This window comes from Diabrotica undecimpunctata, chromosome 3 (genome assembly GCF_040954645.1).
Source record: "Diabrotica undecimpunctata isolate CICGRU chromosome 3, icDiaUnde3, whole genome shotgun sequence".
Lineage (NCBI taxonomy): Eukaryota > Metazoa > Arthropoda > Insecta > Coleoptera > Chrysomelidae > Diabrotica > Diabrotica undecimpunctata.
Window position 1 is genome coordinate 170046947 of NC_092805.1, and position 21987 is coordinate 170068933.

At 34.0% G+C, this 21987-nt stretch overlaps 3 protein-coding genes across 3 annotated transcripts in view; 1 reads left to right on the plus strand and 2 right to left on the minus strand.

Moving 5' to 3' along the window:
* Positions 1-688: 688 nt before the first annotated feature.
* LOC140436135 (protein FAM200C-like) lies at positions 689-1594 on the minus strand. Its single transcript, XM_072524842.1, has one exon. The coding sequence runs from the start codon at positions 1592-1594 to the stop codon at positions 689-691; it is 906 nt and encodes a 301-aa protein (XP_072380943.1).
* Positions 1595-2879: 1285 nt separating this feature from the next.
* Positions 2880-21987, plus strand: part of LOC140436295 (cytochrome P450 6k1-like) — a 40931-nt gene continuing 21823 nt past the window's right edge. The window contains exon 1 of the mRNA XM_072525002.1: positions 2880-3034. The gene's annotated coding sequence lies outside the window, so the exon portion shown is untranslated. The remainder of the gene's footprint in view (positions 3035-21987) is intronic.
* mRpS25 (mitochondrial ribosomal protein S25) lies at positions 8761-10092 on the minus strand. Its single transcript, XM_072525001.1, has 4 exons — positions 9866-10092; positions 9520-9626; positions 9369-9456; positions 8761-9007 (listed from the first exon to the last, which is right to left on the minus strand). Exons 1-4 carry the CDS (start codon positions 10000-10002, stop codon positions 8830-8832), a joined length of 510 nt encoding a protein of 169 aa, XP_072381102.1. The 5' UTR covers positions 10003-10092; the 3' UTR covers positions 8761-8829.

The following is a 21987-nucleotide window of genomic DNA, read 5'->3' on the forward strand; positions in this document are numbered from 1 at the left end:
ATTTTGGTACATTCTTAATGATAAAACAAAAGACCTTAAATTAATGCGAAAAATAGCACCGACGGTCTTGAGCTAGTTGTTTGTGGTCTGGTTCTCGAGTCGAAAAACAAATTCGAAGTGTATCTTCGAGATAGGCGTCCGTTAATCGGGAGCGATATTTGTTTTTCAAAAAATTCATTTTTGAGAAAGAAGTTTCGCACATATACGTTGAGCCAAACATAGTGGCCAAATTGATTGCAAGTTGTCTACAATTTTCACATTTTGCTGGTACATGTTTTGCCCAAAATTCTTCGGCGGATACCGATTTATAAACGTGCAAGGACAAATCTTATTGTAATTCAGTAATCTCCATTTGAAGTAATGCTTTTAACAGATTAAACAGCTTAGCAGCCACATCTGTCCATTCTGCCGCTGCATCAACTTCAAATGGTGATTTTAGAATTGAAGCTAGTTTGCTTACATGTGCAAAGTCTTGGAATCTTGAAGTAAATTCGTTCATAAGATCGCCCAAAAATTTTACGAACACTGCAATGTCTTCTTTGGAGTACTCCTTATTTTTATTATATTTAAGAATAGTTGGAAAATGAATAAATTCTTGTTGTGCAATATCTTTTTCAAAGATATCCAGCTTACGACGAAAAGCAGACACGCTTTGTATCAGATCACATCCTAATTTTCCATTTCCTTGTTAATCTGTGTTAACGGAATTCAAATATCTTTTAGAAAAGCCATAATGCGGCTGTTTGTTATATATATATATATTTTGCATATCTATATTTTGTAAGGAGATCACATGTTCTTTTATTAACCAGAAACGTTCAATAACTTGACCTTTACTTAACCAACGAGCATTATTGCGTTGTAGTAAGTCAGAATATGCTGAATCACATTCAGAAAGAAACTCCTTGAAATGCCGGTGCTGAAGAGCATAATGAGATCTGATAAAATTAATTAACTTCACTAAAGTGTCCATGATTTCTTTAAGTCTAGCACTAAGTTTTCCACCAAGGGCTGCCTGGTGTATTATGCACTGAGATGTTATGAAATTTGAATTTTTATCCCTGATCCTCTTTACTACACCTTTTTCTTTGCCAATCATTGCTAGGGCCCCATCAGTAGTAAGCGAAATCATTTTATTATAACTGATGTTCGATTTAGAAATTAATTCATCAATAACCTTGAATAAATCTTCTCTTGGAGTGTTACCTTTCAGCGGTAATATTGCTAGAAACTCTTCTCTAAAAATCTGACACTCAATATCAAGAAATCTTACAAAAACAGACATTTGTTTATCATCAACAATGCCACATGATTTGTCAAGTGCTATGGTGTAGCAAGGTGCCTTTTGCAAAAGATTAAGAAGAGAGTTTTTAATATCCACAGCTAAAATTTCCGTTCTTCGTGTATTACTTCGCGCTGACAATGAGATGCTTTGAATTGCTGAGGCAACATCTTGTTTTTCTTCAAAAAGTGAGTTAGCTACTGCCAGCATACATTCCTTCACTATCTCAGAATCAGAAAATGGTTTTTGGTGTTTATTAAGTATCCAGCACACACGTAACGCTGCCTCTGCGGATTTTTCTTGGTCGCTCATGCAGCGAACTAGGATTTTTGTGTTTTTTTCCTAAGAATTAAGATATACCCGAAGTTTTTTCCATTTCACTTCCTATTTGAAAATTAACAGCAGTTTTTTTTAACTTGATTGACTCAGAAATCGATATTCCGTAGTTCGGTCCGCAGTTCAACCTTTCGCGGTCCGTATTCGGACCGCGGTCCGCCTGTATGCCTTTTAAAATAAGAATATTATTCAATGTCATATGTAGGCCAAATTAAACTAAAATAATAAAACACCCTGTGTGATGAAATGATAAAAATTAAAATGTTATTGATGACAGTACCTTGGCTAGGTATATCGCCGGTGTTTGGTGATGTGTTGTAGGTACATAACCACGAAATACTTGATTATAATTTTTAGAGCTTACAAAATAGGAAATCTTTAAATATTTCAACAGGGTGTTTCATTTAAAATAAATACGTTACAATAGCTTGAATTTTTTAATAGAACAATCTAATATTTTGACCACACTGTAAGAAAAATTGTTATATTAAACATCTGTTTAATATGACAAATATTAATTATTAAGACTCAACAAAAAATTGTCTGCGATTCTTAGATCAGTAGATATTTAATTTTTTCTAAAACCTTACATTTTTAGACAAAAATCGACATAAATCAAAACACTATATATGTATTTAGGTACAGGGAACCCTTATAAAAGTCTAGATTATTTTTTAAGGACGATTCAAAAATGTTATCACATATAGAGTGTTCCATAAGAAAAAATATAACTTTGATATAGCACTCTTTGTTTGGAGCACCCTATATAATTCACATTATTTTTAAATTGTAGTGTAATGGCCCTGTATAAAGAAACAACTTTGGATATTAAGTTGTTTTCCGGACAGAGACCGAGGGGATAGGATGGGCCACCCTATAGATGCCTTTAGTGCTTTTCCTGGTTTAACTCAACGTTGAATAATTTTGACTTTGAGAAAAACCATTATTTTGACGACGTTTCAGCAAGGTCGCACTTGCCATTGTCAGGTTAGGTAGTAACGCTACTTGTTGGTGTTTGAAGTATTTTTTTTTTACTTTTAGCACAAGCAAGAAGAGTTAGAAGATCCCTATTACCACCATCTTATCAACATACATTAACCACCAAAGAATCTTAGTTCACCAATTTTATTTTTCTATATTAAATATTACTATTAAAGTTTTTTTAAAACCAGTCCTTACTCCCTTATTACGGCCCTGCTCACTGTCATTACGGAGTCATAATGGAATGCCCAAAAGGTAACAATACACCAGCGTTGGTCACTCGACCGGGTTATCCGGTACATTCTGTTGTTCTGAAAATGATCTTCATCTTCACTCACCTGCGTGTGTTCTAGTAGACAGTCACGAAGAATCAGTGTTTATAGTGAATCCACTTTCCATTTCTTGCATTGGATTGTTGTGCTTGTATTATACCGAGTAAGTTTTATATTTATAGCAAATTTGATTATTTGATGCAACTGATTTTAATGCAGGTAGCAAAAAACATACGGGGTAGAATGAAGTAGTACATTAAACAATTTTTAAATTTTACTTTAAATTTAAAATAAATATTTTTTGATAGTGTTCTTTGGTATAAATAAATTAAATACAAAGTTGAATATAGACGTTTCTACAACTTGGCATCTTCAATGTGGTCGTTTTACGTAAAATTTTAATACAAATGAATTCTTCTGTTTAATACTCTTAAATGATTTTAAAAAATTAATTATATTTCTTTCTCTTTAATTTGTATAAATAATATTGATCTAGACGATATCGAGATTAAAGTGTCTCACACTCCCCTGCATTATTCCGGAAATATATCATATGGGATATTTTTCCCCAGGACATTAGCGTGTTATAGGGGGTAGGTAGATACCCTGGGGAGCATTGGGGCTTGGAGAAGTGGTTTCTGATTACCTCGGTCCAATCCTCCACCCCAATGAATGCTGGAATGTCCACATGTTTATGTAAATCTCTAAAGGTTGGGATTACTTATTTTGCTTACTTGCTAATGTGGATCCTTGAGCTACAACTCCAATATAAATTTCACCTAAACCTCCCTCGTTAACTAATTTTAATCTCTGGATGACTAATTATAATAAACAACCGATACATCTAAAAAGTTTTTAAATCAAATCATTAAAGAACTAATTACTAATAAGAGTTTTAACGAAATTGCTTACACAGATGCTTCTAAGGGCCCTACAGCTTTTGGAAGTGCTAAGAATCCACGTAGTTCTAATCAAATCTTGCACTCGCCCGCTCTTCAGCTGCATAAATACTGCTGAATTATTCTCCATTCTTAAGCCTGTTAACTCATTATTGCGAGGAAATAAAAAAGTAGCAAATTGTATCGACTCATTTAGCATTTATTGATTTTCTTAAAAGCATGTATACGAACTATCCAAAACTCTTCCCATAGTTTAATTTCACTGAGAGTGTCCATTACCATGATCTAGATTCCGTCTTATGTGAGAATCCCTGGCAACGAACTCGTCGATTTTTCTGGGAAACGAGCCTTTATCTAATCTCCTCCTTCAACTTTTCAAAGATTCTCTTGTGTATTACTTTAAGCAGTGCTTTTAAAGTATGACTCATTAGGCTCAGTGTTCGATAGTCAGAGCACTCTTTTGCTACTTGTTTTTTAGAGATGGTTATAAACGCTAACTTCAACCATTCTTGCGGTATTACCACGTACACCGTGTTGGACAAACCTGCAAATACTTATAAGTTATCATCTTCCACTAGTTTTAACGGTTCTACAGGTATTTCGTCTAATGCTTTATTTTCTTTTAGAGTTTTTGATAGCATATTTAATTTCGTCTATCTTCATAATTCTTGCATCTCCTGCATTTCACCTCTTTCATCTTGCAAAAGTTCTCCAACGTACTTCTCCTATCTTCTTAATTTCCTCGGTACATCTATTCGCAGTACTCCTTTCTTGTCTTTTATGTGTCCTTGTTGTCTTCTTCTTCTATTTTTTTGTGGATATTTCTCATATCATATTTTGTTTCTAGTTCTTCTACGCCTTACATTGTTTCATTAAATATATTTCCTTAGCTGTTTTGATCTTTCCTTAATTATTCGTTGTATTTCTTAATACTTTTGTAGATGTTTTCCTTTATATGTCTTCCTTCCATCTGTAGTAGTATTTTTTCTGTCATCCATTGTTTTTTAGTCTCTGACCTATGTTGTGTCAAACTTTCTTGAGTTGGTTTCAGTAATATGTTTTTATATTATTCCACTTTTTATTTACATCCATATAAAATACAAAATCTATGACACATAATTGCTACTGATTGTACAAGTTCGTGCAAGAGGTTTGCTGAATGTTTATTCAGGTTTCGTTTGCTTGACATCGAATTGAATCAAGCGATGCTTTGATAATTATGATACATTCCCAATATTACATTTTAATAATATATATTTACAAAAAGAACGGTGTACAATACTTACTCCACTATCTGGTAAGATTATCCTGTGATTTTATTCATTCTTGCAATATTTTAGTTCTAAGTTTGTAACACGCCTGTAGTTTTCCAATAAGCTCCAATTTCTTGGTTTGATGATGAATTAAAAAATACTAGAGGCTCTTTCCAGAATAAAAATAATTGTCGATGGATTATACAAAGGATTATTACATATACACCGAGAGGACATTTTCTCGTGATTTGTTTTTATAGAAAATAGCGAAAATGGGAATTATTAGCAGTTTTTTTGTTAAAGTAGATACTTAGTACTAGACATTTTTCTGTTAAAAATATCAACAAACAAAACAACAACGAGACTTACGTAGATGTCAACAGCAACTGAATTCTATTTTCATCACCACTAGTTACAGCATGTCGCCGTAGGCCGCCAAAAAACACGTGACAAACATATTCAACCGTAAGTTTGAAGAAAGAAATCATTCCGTGATTTATTCATCATCATTTTGGCTTTACAACCCTGTGTGGGTCCTAGCCTCCCCAAGAATTTTTTTTCAGTCGTCCCTATCTATTGCCTTCCGTACGCGCCAAGCACGTACTTCCATATTTCTCATATCTTGATCTATGTTATCTAGGAATCTTGTTCTGAGTCTTCATCTTCTTCTTTTACCAATAGGTCTATCAAGGAGCGTTTTTCTAGCTGGGTCGGTTTGCTCCATCCGCATTACATGGCCTACCCACCTCAGACGTCCTATCTTAATGTGTTTTACGATATCTGGTTCCTGGAATATTCTATAGAGTTCGAAGTTGTATCGTCTTCTCCAGACACCATTTTCATTTACCGCTCCATAGATTCGCCTTAGTATTTTTCTTTCGAAACATCCTAACATGTTTTCATTGCTTTTTGTTAAAAATTCGTGATTTATTTCCTTCTTAAAACTGTTGCACATTTCGTGTTGGGATATCTACGTAACTTATACGGTGTTTATTCCCTACTTAGCGCAAGTCGATGGGTCTAATAACTTCTCGTATGACTTCAAAATTATAAGTAGTAAGGAAATCAGCTTGTAAGATGGTATTGTATTTGGTTGTTTTTCATGTCTAAGAATCATTATGACCTCGGCTACTTTGCGATATAGGAAAATGTATAAGAAAATTTCATTAGCGATTTATTGTTACAAAAATTACTCCGCCACTGGATTTAGAGCGCCTTCAGTTATTAGTAATTTGACAACAATATATTATAACGAAGTTAAAACAATTTAGAATTCGGAAACTCACCGAATTAACTGTAATTCGACACGTGCCACATATTTGTTTCACTAATTTTATTAGCAACAATATTTATTTACAAATTTAAATAATTGAGTAAAAGACAGGCAAATTGTTCTATTAACTGCGGTAAAAAATTCAATGAATCACTGTCAAAACTGTTTTTAAAAAGTACAAGACTCAAATGTGAATGATCAAATCATTTAGACCATTTTAGAAAGAAACTTATACTCCGTTTGAAAATTATTGATAGCACAGTTTCTATGACACAACTGATAATTCTCAACATAATGTAAAACAGTGACGAAGAATTTCAAAGTTGTTTGAACTTTTCTTGTCTCAAATGTTGCAGTAATTTTAGTAAACCAATAATGTGGGTACCTACATTAGCTGTTCAGGTACAAAATATTATCATTAAGAAGCATCTAAGTTTCTTAAAGGATTAAAATTTTCAATTGACATAAAATTTTTCTTTTACTACCTATTATCAATTGTGAAATAAAATTAAATACAGAAATCTTGCATAATGTTCATTATGCTATTTCTCGTTTAAGCACTTACCAGACACATTAGGAAACATTTCAAGAATATATCAATCTAAATAATATAAAGGTTAATTTAAGAATTAAGGAACAAAGGGAAATTGAAAATGCAGTTCCTGACTTTACTTTGCTTGTGCAAAAAGCCGCGTGGAACTCTATATATAGCCAAAAACCAACAATCAACAATATACCACTAAACATTAACGAACTAGTTTTGGAAAAATGAACAGCTAGAAGGACATGGCAAAAATAAAGAAATCCTCACAGCAAAAGAAATTTTAACAAACTTACACAAAGACTTCATACTGCTATAAATTCCTTAAAAAATAACTCTTAACTATTAAATCTAAAATTTTGGGAATGACGACCACTCTCTATGAAAAGCAACCAAGAAATTTAAGAGACTCATTCTTACAATATCTCCAATCACACAAATTGATGACAATTTGGCTATACCAAAATAACAAAAAGCTGAAGTTTTCACTGAACACTTAGAGAATGTGTTCATACCACTAGAAAATATGGGCGACAAAGAAATAGATAACTTTCTTGGCGCCCCTGCTAATTTTCACCACCAGTGCACTCAACATCCTCTTCAGAAGTTATGAAAATAACTGGAGAAATCCTAAAACATTTACCAATGAAAGTAATAGTACTATGGTAATATTCAGTAAAACTGAATGCTCTACTTAACTCCCATCCAATGGAAATACTTAAGCTGAAATGATTTCTAAACCTAGAAAACCACCCACCAAACCAACTTTCGTCACGACCTCTATTATTGTCCAAAGTATTTGAGAGAATACTCCAGAGAAGAATAAAAGAAGAAACTCTACCTGAACTCAATACCTACTCAACAAATTTTCTAAGAAAACCAATCTACCATTCAGCAATTCCACAGTACAGAATAGTGAATATAAATAAAGAAGGCTTAGAGAATAAAAAAATGTGTGCTGCAGTATTTTTGGACATACAACAGGCATTCGACAAGATATGGCACTTATTCTTCTACTTTCAATACCATCCTCATCAACAGAGGTTGGCGACCACATTTCTAAAAGTTTCTCTGTCCTGAGCAACATGAAATAATTTTTCAACATCCATGTTTGTTCAGTCCTGAATATTTCGCAGCCATGATTTTTTATTTTGTTGTTTTTGGCAACAATATATTAAAGAGGGTGACTCACTCTTCTAAACGAAATCAGAAACAGTTTAAGAATTCCACAATTCCAACAGCGTCCTTATTTCATTATTTTTTAGGATTATTAAAAATTAATTCCATTTATGATCTCTGTATCTGTAGGTACCTTTGTTACTCCATGAATTTCTTACTTCTCCAGGTTTATATATTATGTTTCTATGGAATTAAAGAAATATGGGTTGTAATGAGAATTATACATTTATTTTGATGATTCCATTTCCAAACTAGAAATAATTTTCAAAAAAAATTATAAATTAAGAAATTATGTTAAAATAAAAATTTGACATTTAACTGTGCTATCATGCATATCCAAATCGTGTGTAGTACTCTTTTCATATATCAATTTAAATGGTAATGTAGCTCAAAAGTATGTAGGATGCCAGCCACGATCTTTCAATTTAAACTATTATTTAAATTTATCTGTCTAGTCAGATGGGTGTTAATTCTGCCAAAGCTATGAGGCAATGACCAACAATCATTTTCCTAACCTTAAACTTCATTATATGGATACCTAGCCCACAAAACTCGTTGAAGAAACAGAAATCAGCAGAATTCGGCAGGAATGTGCAGATATTACGCCATAATTAAAAAGTGTAGTAGACAACTTTGGTACATATTTTCACAAATATATCAAACTAATTGCTAAAATATGTTATAAGTGTGTTATTCTTCCTTATTCTTATTTTCCTTTCAGTATTTTCTATAAAAACTCCAAAACTATATAAATTATTTATTTACAATAAAAAGTATCATGTTATTTTACTGCCTATTTTTAATATCTATACACTAATCAACAACTTTATTATATTTATACTTTCCACGCCACTCATTGGGTAATGGACATGTACCAGAGCAAGGTACTTGTCCAGGGATTTCGCAAATGCATTGTTTGTCATAACCTTCCCCAAAGTTAGCAGGGTTGTCTTTCTTCTCCTTAGCCATAATTTCTGCCTCCAAAACATCCCTATAAATAGAAACTAGGTTAATTTATCAAAAAAAGAGGGCTATTATTAAGTTAAAAAGTAATTTATAAAGGTAAGAGCCATCTAAAAAAAACCTAATTAGAGTAGTAAGTATATGATAGAAAAATAACGGGTTGGAATTTTATCCACCTGCAAAGAGTGACATATTTTATTGTTTACCATTTTTAAATAAAATATATATTTTATATTTATATATAAGAAAATCAAGTTAATTAGAGAGAAAAAGTTAAAGGGAGACATTACTTTCAACAAAGTATTGTTTCATTGAAATTTGCTATGGTATGTGAAGAAATATAGCAATAAATACAGAAAAGATTTGAAAATTAAGTACACTGAACTTACTTGGATTTTCCTACAACATTTATTAAATGCTCCAGAATGTCTTCCTTTGCTTGATTGTAAGTATCTACCAGCATGTGTTCACCTGTATCTAAAAAATAAACAAACAAAAGCTGAAATAATCAGAAAATACAATTAATATCGAAATATTTACCATAGAAACATCTGATGAAGGGTGTAGGTGTCATATTCTTCAAAGTGGCTATCTGTACCTCTGGATTTTTGTACTGGATTTGTGGAAGGTACCAAAAAACAAAATCTCTAAAAATTAAAATTAAAAAAAATTAAATGAGCCCAAACATAACAAAAATGTTAAAATTATGACTAGAATCTGTACTTTTTACAGAAAGCAGTTCTTTATTATTTTTATTTCCTTCCAAACCTTGTAAACTCATGCATAAGAATCCAATTGGTAATATACATATATGAAATTTGTATATGATAATAATTCTATTTTCTTCCTCATATTTAACTGTGTATAATGTATTAACAAATCTCACCTGGTACCTTGATGTGGTTGTCCATGTATGTTATAATTCACTGTAACTATTTTTATTTTGTCTTTTAAAACTAATTTTCCTGCTTCTAAGTATTTTATAGTCCTCCTGATAGGAGCTCTACCTATCATAAAAGGCATTTTGAGCTTTAAAAACACTAACAATTGTTTGAAATTATTACTTATTCCACTACCAATTTTTTAGGTTATGTGATATTAATTAAAGTCAGATTCTTCTTTTTTAAAACTGCTTTGAAATTTAAGATTAGAGACAACAGTCCACTGTACCCATGAACATTACTACAGGGATCGTTTCTTATTTTTTGCTGGGAAGTGTAGAGTCATTAATTATTTCAAACTATGGCGTTTCTTAATGCTACAGGGGACGTTTTAGATATTTATAGTTCCAGAACATTTTTTAAATTTTTCATTTGATAAGTTTTCCTTGTTTTCCTAGATTATGAAAACTTCATTCTCTATAATTCTTTTTTGTATGATATGGTTTTTATCTAGCGACAAATTTATTGTCGCTCAGGTATTGAGGGTACTATTGTAATCTACGTACAAGCAACTTATTGGCAAATATCGTGTTGATAAGTAGTTTGAAATAAGTATATTCAGATCTCATTCTATTTAGAACACTTTCTTTGAATCGTTAGAGGCGAGAAGATCGTCAAACTTAACATGTATTTAATTATGTTCACGCCTCTATCCAATTCAAGTTTATTTTATACATTTTTACAACCCGGCAACATAGTAGCGTAGGAAGATATATTATGCCATATGTGAAGATAAGGCGAGTCCCTTAAGGCACCCCAAAGACGACAGACAGCACTCAAATACGAGACGAGCTCGGTGATACAGCATTTAGCGCGAGCGGACATAATACTTTAGCATTCATATTATATGTATTGTGTAATTCAAAATAAAGTCAGTTTTGTTTTCGCACGGAGTTTGATTATTAACCAGCGGCACAAGCGAAGTGCATATCAAGCAAATCCAAATTATATGTTCTGAGAGGTTTCCACGGTCAGTACAATTAAACCTATAGCTAAGATTAATATCTATTAGACAAATTAATATCAAACCCACCTAGTTTTCGAGTTGAACAGTGACAAATTAGAGAACACAGAAATATTCTTTCGGCTTCCCCTCTGAAGCCTTCAACAGGGCTTCCTCTCTGAAGTCTTTATTAGGGCTTCCTTCTGAAGTTTTCATCAGAACTTCCTTTTGAAGTCTGAAGTCTGAAATTAATCTTAAGCTTTAGGTTTAATTGTACCTATTAACCGCTAAACCAGCATTTAAATGGAAGATTATGCTGGAATATTTTTAGAAAAATCGTTTTTGTGCTAAAATGTTAGTATATTCTCGGCCAATATCTAGTTTTGTAGCACTTTTTGCTAGTTTGTCTACAATTTCATTATGTTTTATATTACAAGTAGATATGATAGGTTACTTCTGGAGCGGAAGTGACGTCACACGTCGATCGTCAAGCGTACGTATCCTCATGGGTCAAGGCCACGCCCCCCTCGTGACGTAGGAACGTGCCTAGGGTCTCGAGGCCACGCCCCTCGACCAATGGTGACGTAGGAACGTACCTCGTGTCTCTAGACCACGCCCCTCGGCCAATGGTGGCGTAGGAACGTCCCCCCATGTCTTGCTGACCAATGGTGGACGTCCTCGTGACGTCGGAACGTGTCGTCGACCAATGGCAGCATAGCAGCGTCAGTGGTGGGAATAGCAACACCCCCAGCGACCAATGACAGCTCAGAATTTGAATAAACATCATAGAAATGGCGGTATAGCGATGAGGGACCAATGGTGACATAGGAACGCCCTCCTCGTGACGTCGGAACGTGTCGTCGACCAATGACAGCATAGCAGCGTCAGTGGTGGGAATATCAGGCCAATGGTGGCATAGTAACGCCCTCCTCGTGACGTCGGAACGTGTCGTCGACCAATGACAGCATAGCAGCTTCAGTGGTGGGAATAGCAGGCCAATGGTGGCATAGTAACGCCCTCCTCGTGACGTCGGAACGTGTCGTCGACCAATGACAGCATAGCAGCGTCAGTGGTGGGAATAGCAGGCCAATGGTGGCATAGGAACGTCCCCCAATGTCTTGCTGACCAATGGAGGACGTCCTCGTGACGTCGGAACGTGTCGTCAACCAATGACAGCATAGCAGCGACAGTGGTGGGAATAGCAGGCCAATGGTGGCATAGGAACGTCCCCCAATGTCTTGCTGACCAATGGTGGACGTCCTCGTGACGTCGGAACGTGTCGTTGACCAATGGCAGCATAGCAGCGTCAGTGGTGGGAATAGCAACACCCCCAGCGACCAATGACAGCTTAGAATTTGAATAAACAACATAGAAATGGCGGTATAGCGATGAGGGACCAATGGTGACATAGTAACACCCTCCTCGTGACGTTAGAACGTTTTCCTCGACCAATGATGCCACAGAAACGTGTCCTCGACCAATGGCGGACATCCTCGTGACGTTGGAGGCCAATGGTGTGCATCAACGGCCAATGAGAAAGACGTGCATCGACTAATGGTGGAGTCGTACCACAATATTAACGAAAAGACGCCCCCAGTCCCCCCCATTCCCCGAAAAGACGCTCCCAGTCCCCCCATTCCTCCCGAAAAGACGCCCCCCCAATAATAACAAAGCTACACGTCCAACGTAACCAATGAGAACGATGTTCAATCGCTGGTCGGTGACTGCATTCTATGAATTGACAAAGAGAAGAAGACGAATGACAGACAAAGAGAGCAATTTTTCCTCGTATTTTTTTTGTAATTAAAACCTACAACCATTAGCGTAAAACTTCTAAATTTTTTCAATTTATATTTTACGAGTTACCTCGTATATATTTTATCGATTACCATAATAAAAAAAATTCGTTTATTTTTCAATTTATACTTTACATGATCAGTTGAAATCTTTATAAAATATATCTTGCTACTGAGAATAATGACATCATCGGATACGCCGGCTATTAAAAATGTCTCACGCGATCACGATATATAGCCGGAAACACGTGCAAATTCCAATTCGATTATTTAATGTAAGATAAAATATATTTTCTCATGGAGGCAGGAAGTTAATAATTAAGCCCGGCATGTGATGCATAAATGAATAGTCTTACGAAATATTGCGCAACATAGTTTTAGCGTGGGAGAGGCAGTTAGATAAAGAGCAGATGCACTACATATCGTCAGTTCAATTCTGATCATCCTTCAGACAAGTTGTGTGTTTTGTGCAGCGTCAGCAATTATACAAAGTACCGTTCGGAGAAGTTCTGTGTTTGTGAAGTGCCGGCAATTATATATACAAAAGTAAGTTTTATAATACTTAACCTTTTTTATATCATTTAGAATTCATCATTATCTTTACTAATTTCCAATTCTTAATAATTTTTCTGATTTAAACATTTTATTCAAATTACTTGGTTATATTCTCCGTTCTAAAAAAAAAAAATGTTTGTAAATAGTGCGGTATTTGTAATTTTTTGTTTCTATGAAAGTTTTGTTAGTTAAAACTATTTCATTGTTAAATTAAAAAATATACATATTATAATAGATAGAATTTTTGTAAAATAATATTGCTACTCAAAGATATTTCACTGTTAAATTAAGAAATTGCTAGTCAAAGATATGTTACTGTTAAATTAAGAAAATATATATTGTTGCAGATGGACCTAAAAAAGATTAATGCATCCTCTCTGCTTACAGAGAAGACAATCAAGCCAATTAGAAAGCTAAACAGCCTACCCGTAGGAGTACCCCAGAAGATAATTGCGGCAAGAGAAGTCGATACGAAATTTGGGAAATCCATCCTTATTGAATTAGAAAAGGAGGTGACGTTCTTGCCGCAAAGGGTGGTTGAACTCTACAGGCCGCATTTGGAACATTTCAGCGAGGGAAAGTACAGCTTGGTGTTCCGAGGAAACGTTGCCACTGGAAAGGTGCAGCCAGCCGCCTCGTTTGAAATAATAGAAAATTAGAGGATAAAAAAAAAATATTGGTGAGTTTTTCATTTATTGATTTATTGCTTTTTACTTAATCATGAGTAACATTGGTGATCTTAGTAGTGACATTGTACAACATTTAATTCAAGCGCGTGATGTTTTGTTTCGAAATTATACACCGCGAGAAGCGAATATTTGGTTAAATCACATTAAAAGGCATTTGACTTTGTTTACTAAAGCGATTCGGTGTGGGGACTTGGATTTAGCTAAATTACGGCAACTACAGACAAACGCGGGGCATTTAAAGACAATTAAATCGGAAATTCAAAATTTCGGTCTTCGCGTGGGTGGTGGAATTACTAAACATCGTCGGGTTAAATGGGAAGATGTAAATTCCGCATTCAAGAGTAGAATCAGAACAGGTATAATTATTAATCTAGGACACAAAGATTTAATGCAATTTTTCGGGGATTGTTTTAAGTTATTTAGAATTCGAATTAAAAACATTTTAAAAAAATTAAATATGATAAAATGTAATATGACATTATGTGGAGAATTTATTAGAAAATCAAATCAAGGAGGTGATATTAACCAATTTAAATATTTTAATACCAAAAACGAAGCCATAGACGCAGGAACGGACTTGGTTTTATGGTTTCACACAAACATAGTCGATAAATTAATGTCTAAGCTATCGGAATTTGAAGAAACGGGATCAGGGTGGGCTTTGAAAAAAATTGTTTCTTTAGAAGTCAATATAAATAAATATGAAGTGGGAAATGGAGCTACGTCGTTCATTAGACTACCAGAACAAATCCAAAAGAAGCACGCATGTATTAATATCAAAAACGATGATGAAGCATGCTTTTTTTGGAGCATAGTTTCAGCGATTTATCCAGCTAAATGCAGTTCAGATCGTACATCTTCATATCCACATTATGCGACTGTCTTAAATATCGATGGGCTAGAGACACCTATGACTATAAAGGGTATTTCAAAATTTGAAAAGTTAAATAATATTTCTGTAAACGTGTACGGGTTAGAAATGAATGTTGCTAAAGAGAGAACATTTTACGTAACAACGCCGGTAAGGCTATGCAAAACCAAATTAACTAAACATGTAAATTTATTGATTGTACAAGATAAATATTTTCCAAAATTGAATGACTACGAAGCACCTATGGCTCACGATGAATCTGTAGAAATTAAGTATCATTATTGCATGATTAAAGATATGTCTCGACTTATGTCCAGGCAGTTAAGTAAGAAACGTAATAAAAAATTTTTATGTGATAGGTGTTTGAATTATTTTAGTAGTTTTGACAGATTAAATGATCATGCAAAATACTGTGAGAAAATTAATAAATGTAAAGTTTCTTTTCCATCATATCAGAATGTTGAATTTAAAAATCATATTTATAAACAAACAACTCCTTTTGTAGTCTATGCCGATTTTGAGTCAATGTTGAACAAAGTTAAAAATAGTCCATTAAAATGCAAAACAATTAAGTATCAGCAGCATAAAGCCTTTAGTGCAGGTTATTACGTAAAATGCTCTTACGATGAATCTCTATCGTTTTACCGAAGTTACGCAGGTGAAGATTGCATGGAGTGGTTTGCCAAGGAAATGACGTTGTTGGCGGCATTTGTGCAAGGAAAAATTAAAGATATTGTACCTATGAATGTCACACCCAGTTTTAATGCATCTAATTGTCACATTTGCGAAAAAACGTTTTCAGATAAGGATGTAATTGTTCGTGATCATGACCATTTTACCGGAGATTTTCGAGGATTCGCACACCAAGTGTGTAACTTAAATTTCAAAAAACTTTTCGTTGTCCCAATTTTTTTTCATAATCTTAGCGGTTACGATTCGCATATGATGATTAGAGATCTTGCGAAAAATGGTAGTATCAGCTTACTACCAATAAATAAGGAAAAGTATATTTCATTTACAATATACGATTCTGAGGTCAGTATTAAGTTGAGGTTCGTTGATTCACTGAGATTTTTAAATTCATCATTGGACAAGTTGGCTGCCACATTGCAACCTGAGGATTTAAGATATTTAGCTAGCGAATTTCCAAATACCACTCCCGAACAAATGGAATTATTGAAACGAAAAGGCATATTCCCGTACGAATATATTGAGTCTTTCAATAAATTGAATGAAACGCAACTACCATCAATTGATAAATTTTACAGCTCATTATCGGGTGAACACATCTCCAAAAATATGTATCATCATGCTCAGAATGTTTGGCAGTCATTCGGTATTAAAAATATTTTGGAATATAGTATGTTGTACATGAAAACTGATATTATGTTACTGACTTGCATTTTTGAAAATTTTCGACAAAAATGTCGAAGTACATACAGTCTTGATCCTGCATGGTACTATACCATGCCTGGATTTTCTTGGGATGCAATGCTTAAATATACTGGATGTAAACTTGAACTGCTGAATGATATCGATAAAATCATGTTTATTGAGAAAGCTATCCGAGGTGGTATAAGTCAAGTAAGTAATCGGTATTCTGAGGCAAATAACAAATACATGCATAATTATGATCCATCAAAGCCTAGTAAATATGTGCTATATTTAGATGTCAACAATTTGTATGGTTGGGCAATGTCTCAATTCTTACCATATGGGGGTTTCGAGTGGGTCGATACCAATATTGATGTCTTGTCTATTCCTGACGATGGAGATACAGGATACATACTACAAGTGGATTTGGAATACCCAGAACACTTGCATGACTTACATCGAGATTTACCGTTTTGTTGCGAACATCGTGTGCCACCAAGAAGTAAGCTTCCAAAACTTATGACCACCTTGTACCATAAAAAAGAGTACACTTTGCATTATCGCAATCTAAAACAAGCTCTGAATGCAGGACTCAAACTAACAAAAATCCATAAAGTGTTGAAATTCAAACAGAGCGCTTGGCTTAAGCCATATATCGATCTTAATACAAAATTGCGAACTGCAGCAACTACAGCATTTGAAAAAGACTTGTACAAGTTAGCCAACAACGCCATATTTGGTAAAACGATGGAAAACATTAGGAAACATCGCATTGTAAAACTTGTATCAAAATGGGATGGAAGATATGGAGCGAAAAATTTGATTGCTAGTCCAAGATTTCATAATAGAACTGTGTTTAATGAAAATTTAATGGCAATCGAACTTAACAAAACAGAGCTCATTTTCAACAAACCATTGTACATCGGCATGTCAATTTTAGATATATCCAAAGTGTGTATGTACGATTTTCATTATAACTTTATGCTGCCATATATGGGAGTTGAAAATTGTAAGCTAATGTATGGGGACACTGATAGTTTTATCTATGAATTAAAATGTGATGACGTTTACAGAGATGTTATTAAAGCAAATTTATCCAAATTCGATACATCAGACTATTCTGAGAATAATATTTATGGAATACCTCAAGTCAACAAAAAAGTTCTCGGAATGATGAAAGATGAGGCAAACGGTCGCATTATGACTCATTTTGTCGGACTTAGATCTAAAATGTATTCGTTTAAGATTAGTACGACGGATGAGGATCGAAATGCATTGTGGGATAAATACAAGAATAATATGGATGATGCAAATATTGAAAGACTTGCAAATAATTTAGGCGTCACAAAAAAATCTAAGGGTGTAAAATATTCAACGGTAAAAAATGACATTACTTTCGATGATTATGTTAAGTGTTTAAACGAATTTACAACTAAAAGTGTTTCCCAATCAACGTTTCGTTCCTACGCCCATGATCTTTTTACAATAACACAAGAAAAAATTGCATTAAGTCCGTATGACGATAAACGTTACTTGCAACAAAATTCTCATGACACTTTACCTTGGGGTCATTATGAAACCACAATGATTGAGTAAAAACAAAAATTAATAAATGAAAACATAACCAATTTTTTTATAGCTTTATCAATCTCCACACGAAAATGGATTGGCTATTTGTTAAATGAATATGTAGAATGATAATTGTAATTTAGTGAAAATCAACATTTGTAATTATTATAAGTAGAAAATAAAAACTCTAAAAAATATACATTGTTTTCCTGTAATTTTAAGTCTCAGCTTATCTTTTCCAGCGTTGTGAGACATTCAACGTGAAAATAAAAAAGACATGTTTGCATAAATAGCATTTATTTTGATTATTACATAAAATCATTTACAACTTTAATTTTATAATAATATAAATATTCTCTTAAAGCATTACTTAACAAAGTGTCTGTGGAAATTTCGCAAAACGCAGTTAAAGCTTCAAGTGGTCCATATAAACTGCTTCTGCTGCAAAAGTTTGATTGTATCAAATCGATAACATTTCTATAATAAGCATGAAAGTGTAAATTATCCAATAACGATACACGATGACACACCAGACTGCTGTTTACTTCTAGGATTTGGTTGACATCCCTTTCATCTAGATAGTATTCCAGACCATGCTTTTCAATAACAAGGAACTTGGTTGAATCATACACTATTTGTTTAATTTTACAATAGTCTCCACACTGAAACTCGATAGGATTGTAATCATCTTGAGAGGTGCTGTTAAAGAAATCGCAAATCTTCTGCTTAAAAATTCCGATTATATCATCCCACTCGAACGTGTTTAAACTAATTCTTGCATTCTTGTTGTGCTGACACAAAATAATGGCTGATGAGAAATGACGAGCTGGAGAAAGGCCAACTTTGATTATACACTTGTCAAGCGGAAAGGATGCTTCTAGTAAATAATATGGTTCATTTTTGGCTGCTTCTTCGAATGTCGCCAAAACTCCATCTAATTCAGCTTCATAATCGATATCATCTGATGGTGAAGCAGCAGCTACCACCATATCGTCTGATGAACTATAACCACTATCTTGAGAACTCATATTGATGAACTGGCAGGAACAACTGGGCATGAGCTTGCAGCATTTATGAAATTTATACTTTTTGTCACCCCCCACTCATTTAGTGTATATCTACGCGGTGTATGTAAAAGTAGATCCTAAATGATATCTTTAACGTTAATCCAACTATTATGGCTACTATCGAATCCCAACCATTGAACATACATCTTATTTCCACGTCTGCGCAGTACTTTCTCTACTAAATATATGTCTTTATTTTTTGTTTTCTGTAATTCTTCTTCGTAGAATGCTCCTTTGATAGGCGCTCCAGTCATATCTTCAATCAAGTATGTTGTGGGATTCGTTATTTTAATTTCAGTAATTTTAAACAGTTCTGTTGTCCAATTCGGTTTATATCCCTTATCGAAAATGTGTTTATTTTTACTAATGCGAACCACGTCACCAACTTTCAATTTTCTTGGACCGGCAATTTTCAAGTGAGTATAATATTTTCGTAAAATTTCATTTTCGTTAGATTTATTAACATCAATAGGTCTAAGTCGAATTTTGCTGTGTTTCGTGTTGTTGTACTCTTTTGTAATTTGAGGCAAGATATCAATCCATTTGTAAGTTCCATTAAGACTGAAATACTTGTAAAGTTTTTCCTTCAATGTTCGAATAACTCGTTCACATATGGCTGCTTTTTTAACACTAAAGGTATTATAGTGATTAATACTATGCTGTTTCATGAGATTTTGAAACTTGAAATTAAAAAATTCTGTGCCTTGGTCTGTTTGTAAATTTTTCGGACATCGTCGAGTATGAGCGAGAATATCCGAAAATGTTCGAGTAATTTCCTCACCTGTTTTCGTCTTTAATGGTCGAGTCCACACAAACTTTGAAAAACAATCAATTACAACAAGAATGAGCTTGTAAGATTTATTTTGACTGGCATAAGGCCTCATCTCAGCAAGGTCCATTTGCCACAAATCGTCTAGTCCTTTAATGATTGTTCGTCGACGAGGATAATTTTTTCGTGCAGGCTTGTGTAGCTCGTTAACTAGTTGTATCTTCTCCTCGGTAAATGCCATGTCTAGCTTCCAACGATTCGATTCTTTGAACTAACGCTAATTCGTTGTTCCGTTAGCTTTATAATGTAAGAGGTAATCTTCCATTACATTAAGACGCTCATCTAAATCATGTGATTTAAGATCCGCCGTTTTAATCTTTTTTTCTATTTCCAACGTTTTCATCATAATTTGTGCATTTTGGTTGGCGGCATCTGTAATATTATTCGTCATTTCTTGTTTAAATATATCAAGATCATTTTTAAATTCATGCATTTGTTTTGATAAATCAGATATTTTCGAAGCAGTCATTTTATTCTCATCAGACAACTCGTTAACTTTTTTACTTAAATTAACTTCTATTTTACTAATGGAGTTTGAGATTTTTTGTTCGAGTTGAGTATCTTTTTGAATTCTATTTTTTTCTATCAAATTAATCTCTTTTCTTAGAAAAGTTTTCGCACGAACAATGCTGTCATCTACATATTTCTTATTGGAAAGATGATTACCTGCTACAGGAGGATCTCGTGTAATGTCTTTATGTACTTCATGTATCTGGTTTTGTAAATCCAAAATGGATTGCTTTAAGCCTTCACGTAGCTTTTTAACAACTTGTTCATTAGAACGGTAATGATGACGACCAAACTTGTCAACACTCATGTTGGAAATGATGTTCCAATAATCCAAACATTAATATATAATATCTGCTTCACGTAATTCGTTGATAATGGCAACAATTTCATTATTGTGAGATGTGTTTCCTGCTTCTTGGGAAGCAACCAGCAATTTGAGTCTGTCGCATAGTTCGTTTGGATCATCCCAATATACATATTCAATAGGATTATCGTTGTAGATCAAATGAGAATTATCGACGAGCCCTGACCCTTTGGAGCTAGATGGTGAAGATAACGATGTTCGAGGAGACGTTGTCATCGATGATGAACGAGTCGTTTTTGCTAAACGAACAAGACCTTCGAAAGGTTGTCTCTTTAATGCAGTAGATCGAGTTTTCGGTGGCGATTTCTTTGTTGTTTCATCGGTAGGTTTAAATAGCGGTTTGATGATATGATGATATTTTTTCCCAGTTGCACCTTTAAGACGACCTTTGGAATCCAGATGAACTTCTGTACTATTTAATAAACTTTTATAGTGCTTTAAATCTGTATCATTATAATCTTCAGGGTTATCATAGAAAATTAGTTGGTATAGACCTGGCGTTCCCGGCACCCATCCTCCTTCCCCACTACCATCACTGATGACTTGTATACTACCTTTGTTTTTGTTAAAGTTTATTCGTCGTTTACCCAACATCCAGCCAATTTCATCATTGTAAATAGGTCCGTAGTTTTTATCAATTTTATTATCTTTCATCCAAAATTCTTTTATATACTTATGGCTCATTGGAGGATATTGCTCGATATATTCATCAATAGCCTCTTTCGAAACATTATTAGGATCAAATATATCATGTTCGTTAACTTGATCGATTGATACTGCATCGGAAAATACATCGTCATCTCTGGCTTCTTTTTTTATCTCTTCCTCCGTTTTCACCTCTTCTTTTTTAACGTGTCTAAGCTTGTTATTAATAGCATGATGCAACGTTTTTGACGATTGCGCAATATCTGTTAGAGGTTTAGCTATGGGCTTAAAGAGTTTATTTAGCGACTCATCTTGTTCTGTTTTACCTAACTTTAATGCCAAATACTTTTTGCGAATGACACGAGCTAGTTCGGCAACTTTACGCGTGCGCGCAGCTACCTCTTTGTCTGACATATTGTTATACAATGCGTGTTTTTCGATCATACCTACAGTTTTATAAACTTGTCGAAACCTTTACGATATCGTCCGTTAGAAATATCGAAATCCTTAACAATGACGAATGTACCGTATTTGTCCTTCCAACATTCGGAACAAAATTGTTTAAATTGCTCAAATGTCATATCAGGTGATACGTGGTCATCAAAGACGTGTTTCAAATTGAGCTCATCTTGCTTAAACAATACAATAAGATTCGCATTATCACGTAAAAGTTGTTTGCCTGCTCGACTGTATGATTGACATAGGTATGCACAATCAATGTCTTTATGTCTACCCATACAGTAATATTCACGTATTGTTTGTTGTGGATCCGTTGATACGTCATCAAATATGAATATTGAGTTTGGTTTAGCTTTACTTGGGCTTATAACATCATCATTATCTTTAAATGGAAAA

Excerpts from the sequence above, each read along its gene's own strand:
- LOC140436135 (XM_072524842.1), bottom strand. The coding sequence starts at position 1,594 with ATGAGCGACCAAGAAAAATCCGCAGAGGCAGCGTTACGTGTGTGCTGG.
- mRpS25 (XM_072525001.1), bottom strand. The coding sequence starts at position 10,002 with ATGCCTTTTATGATAGGTAGAGCTCCTATCAGGAGGACTATAAAATAC. Across the intron at positions 9,627-9,865 it reads CAACCACATCAAGGTACCAG|AGATTTTGTTTTTTGGTACC; the intron begins GTGAGATTTGTT and ends TTTAATTTTTAG. Across the intron at positions 9,457-9,519 it reads CTTCATCAGATGTTTCTATG|ATACAGGTGAACACATGCTG; the intron begins GTAAATATTTCG and ends TTTATTTTTTAG.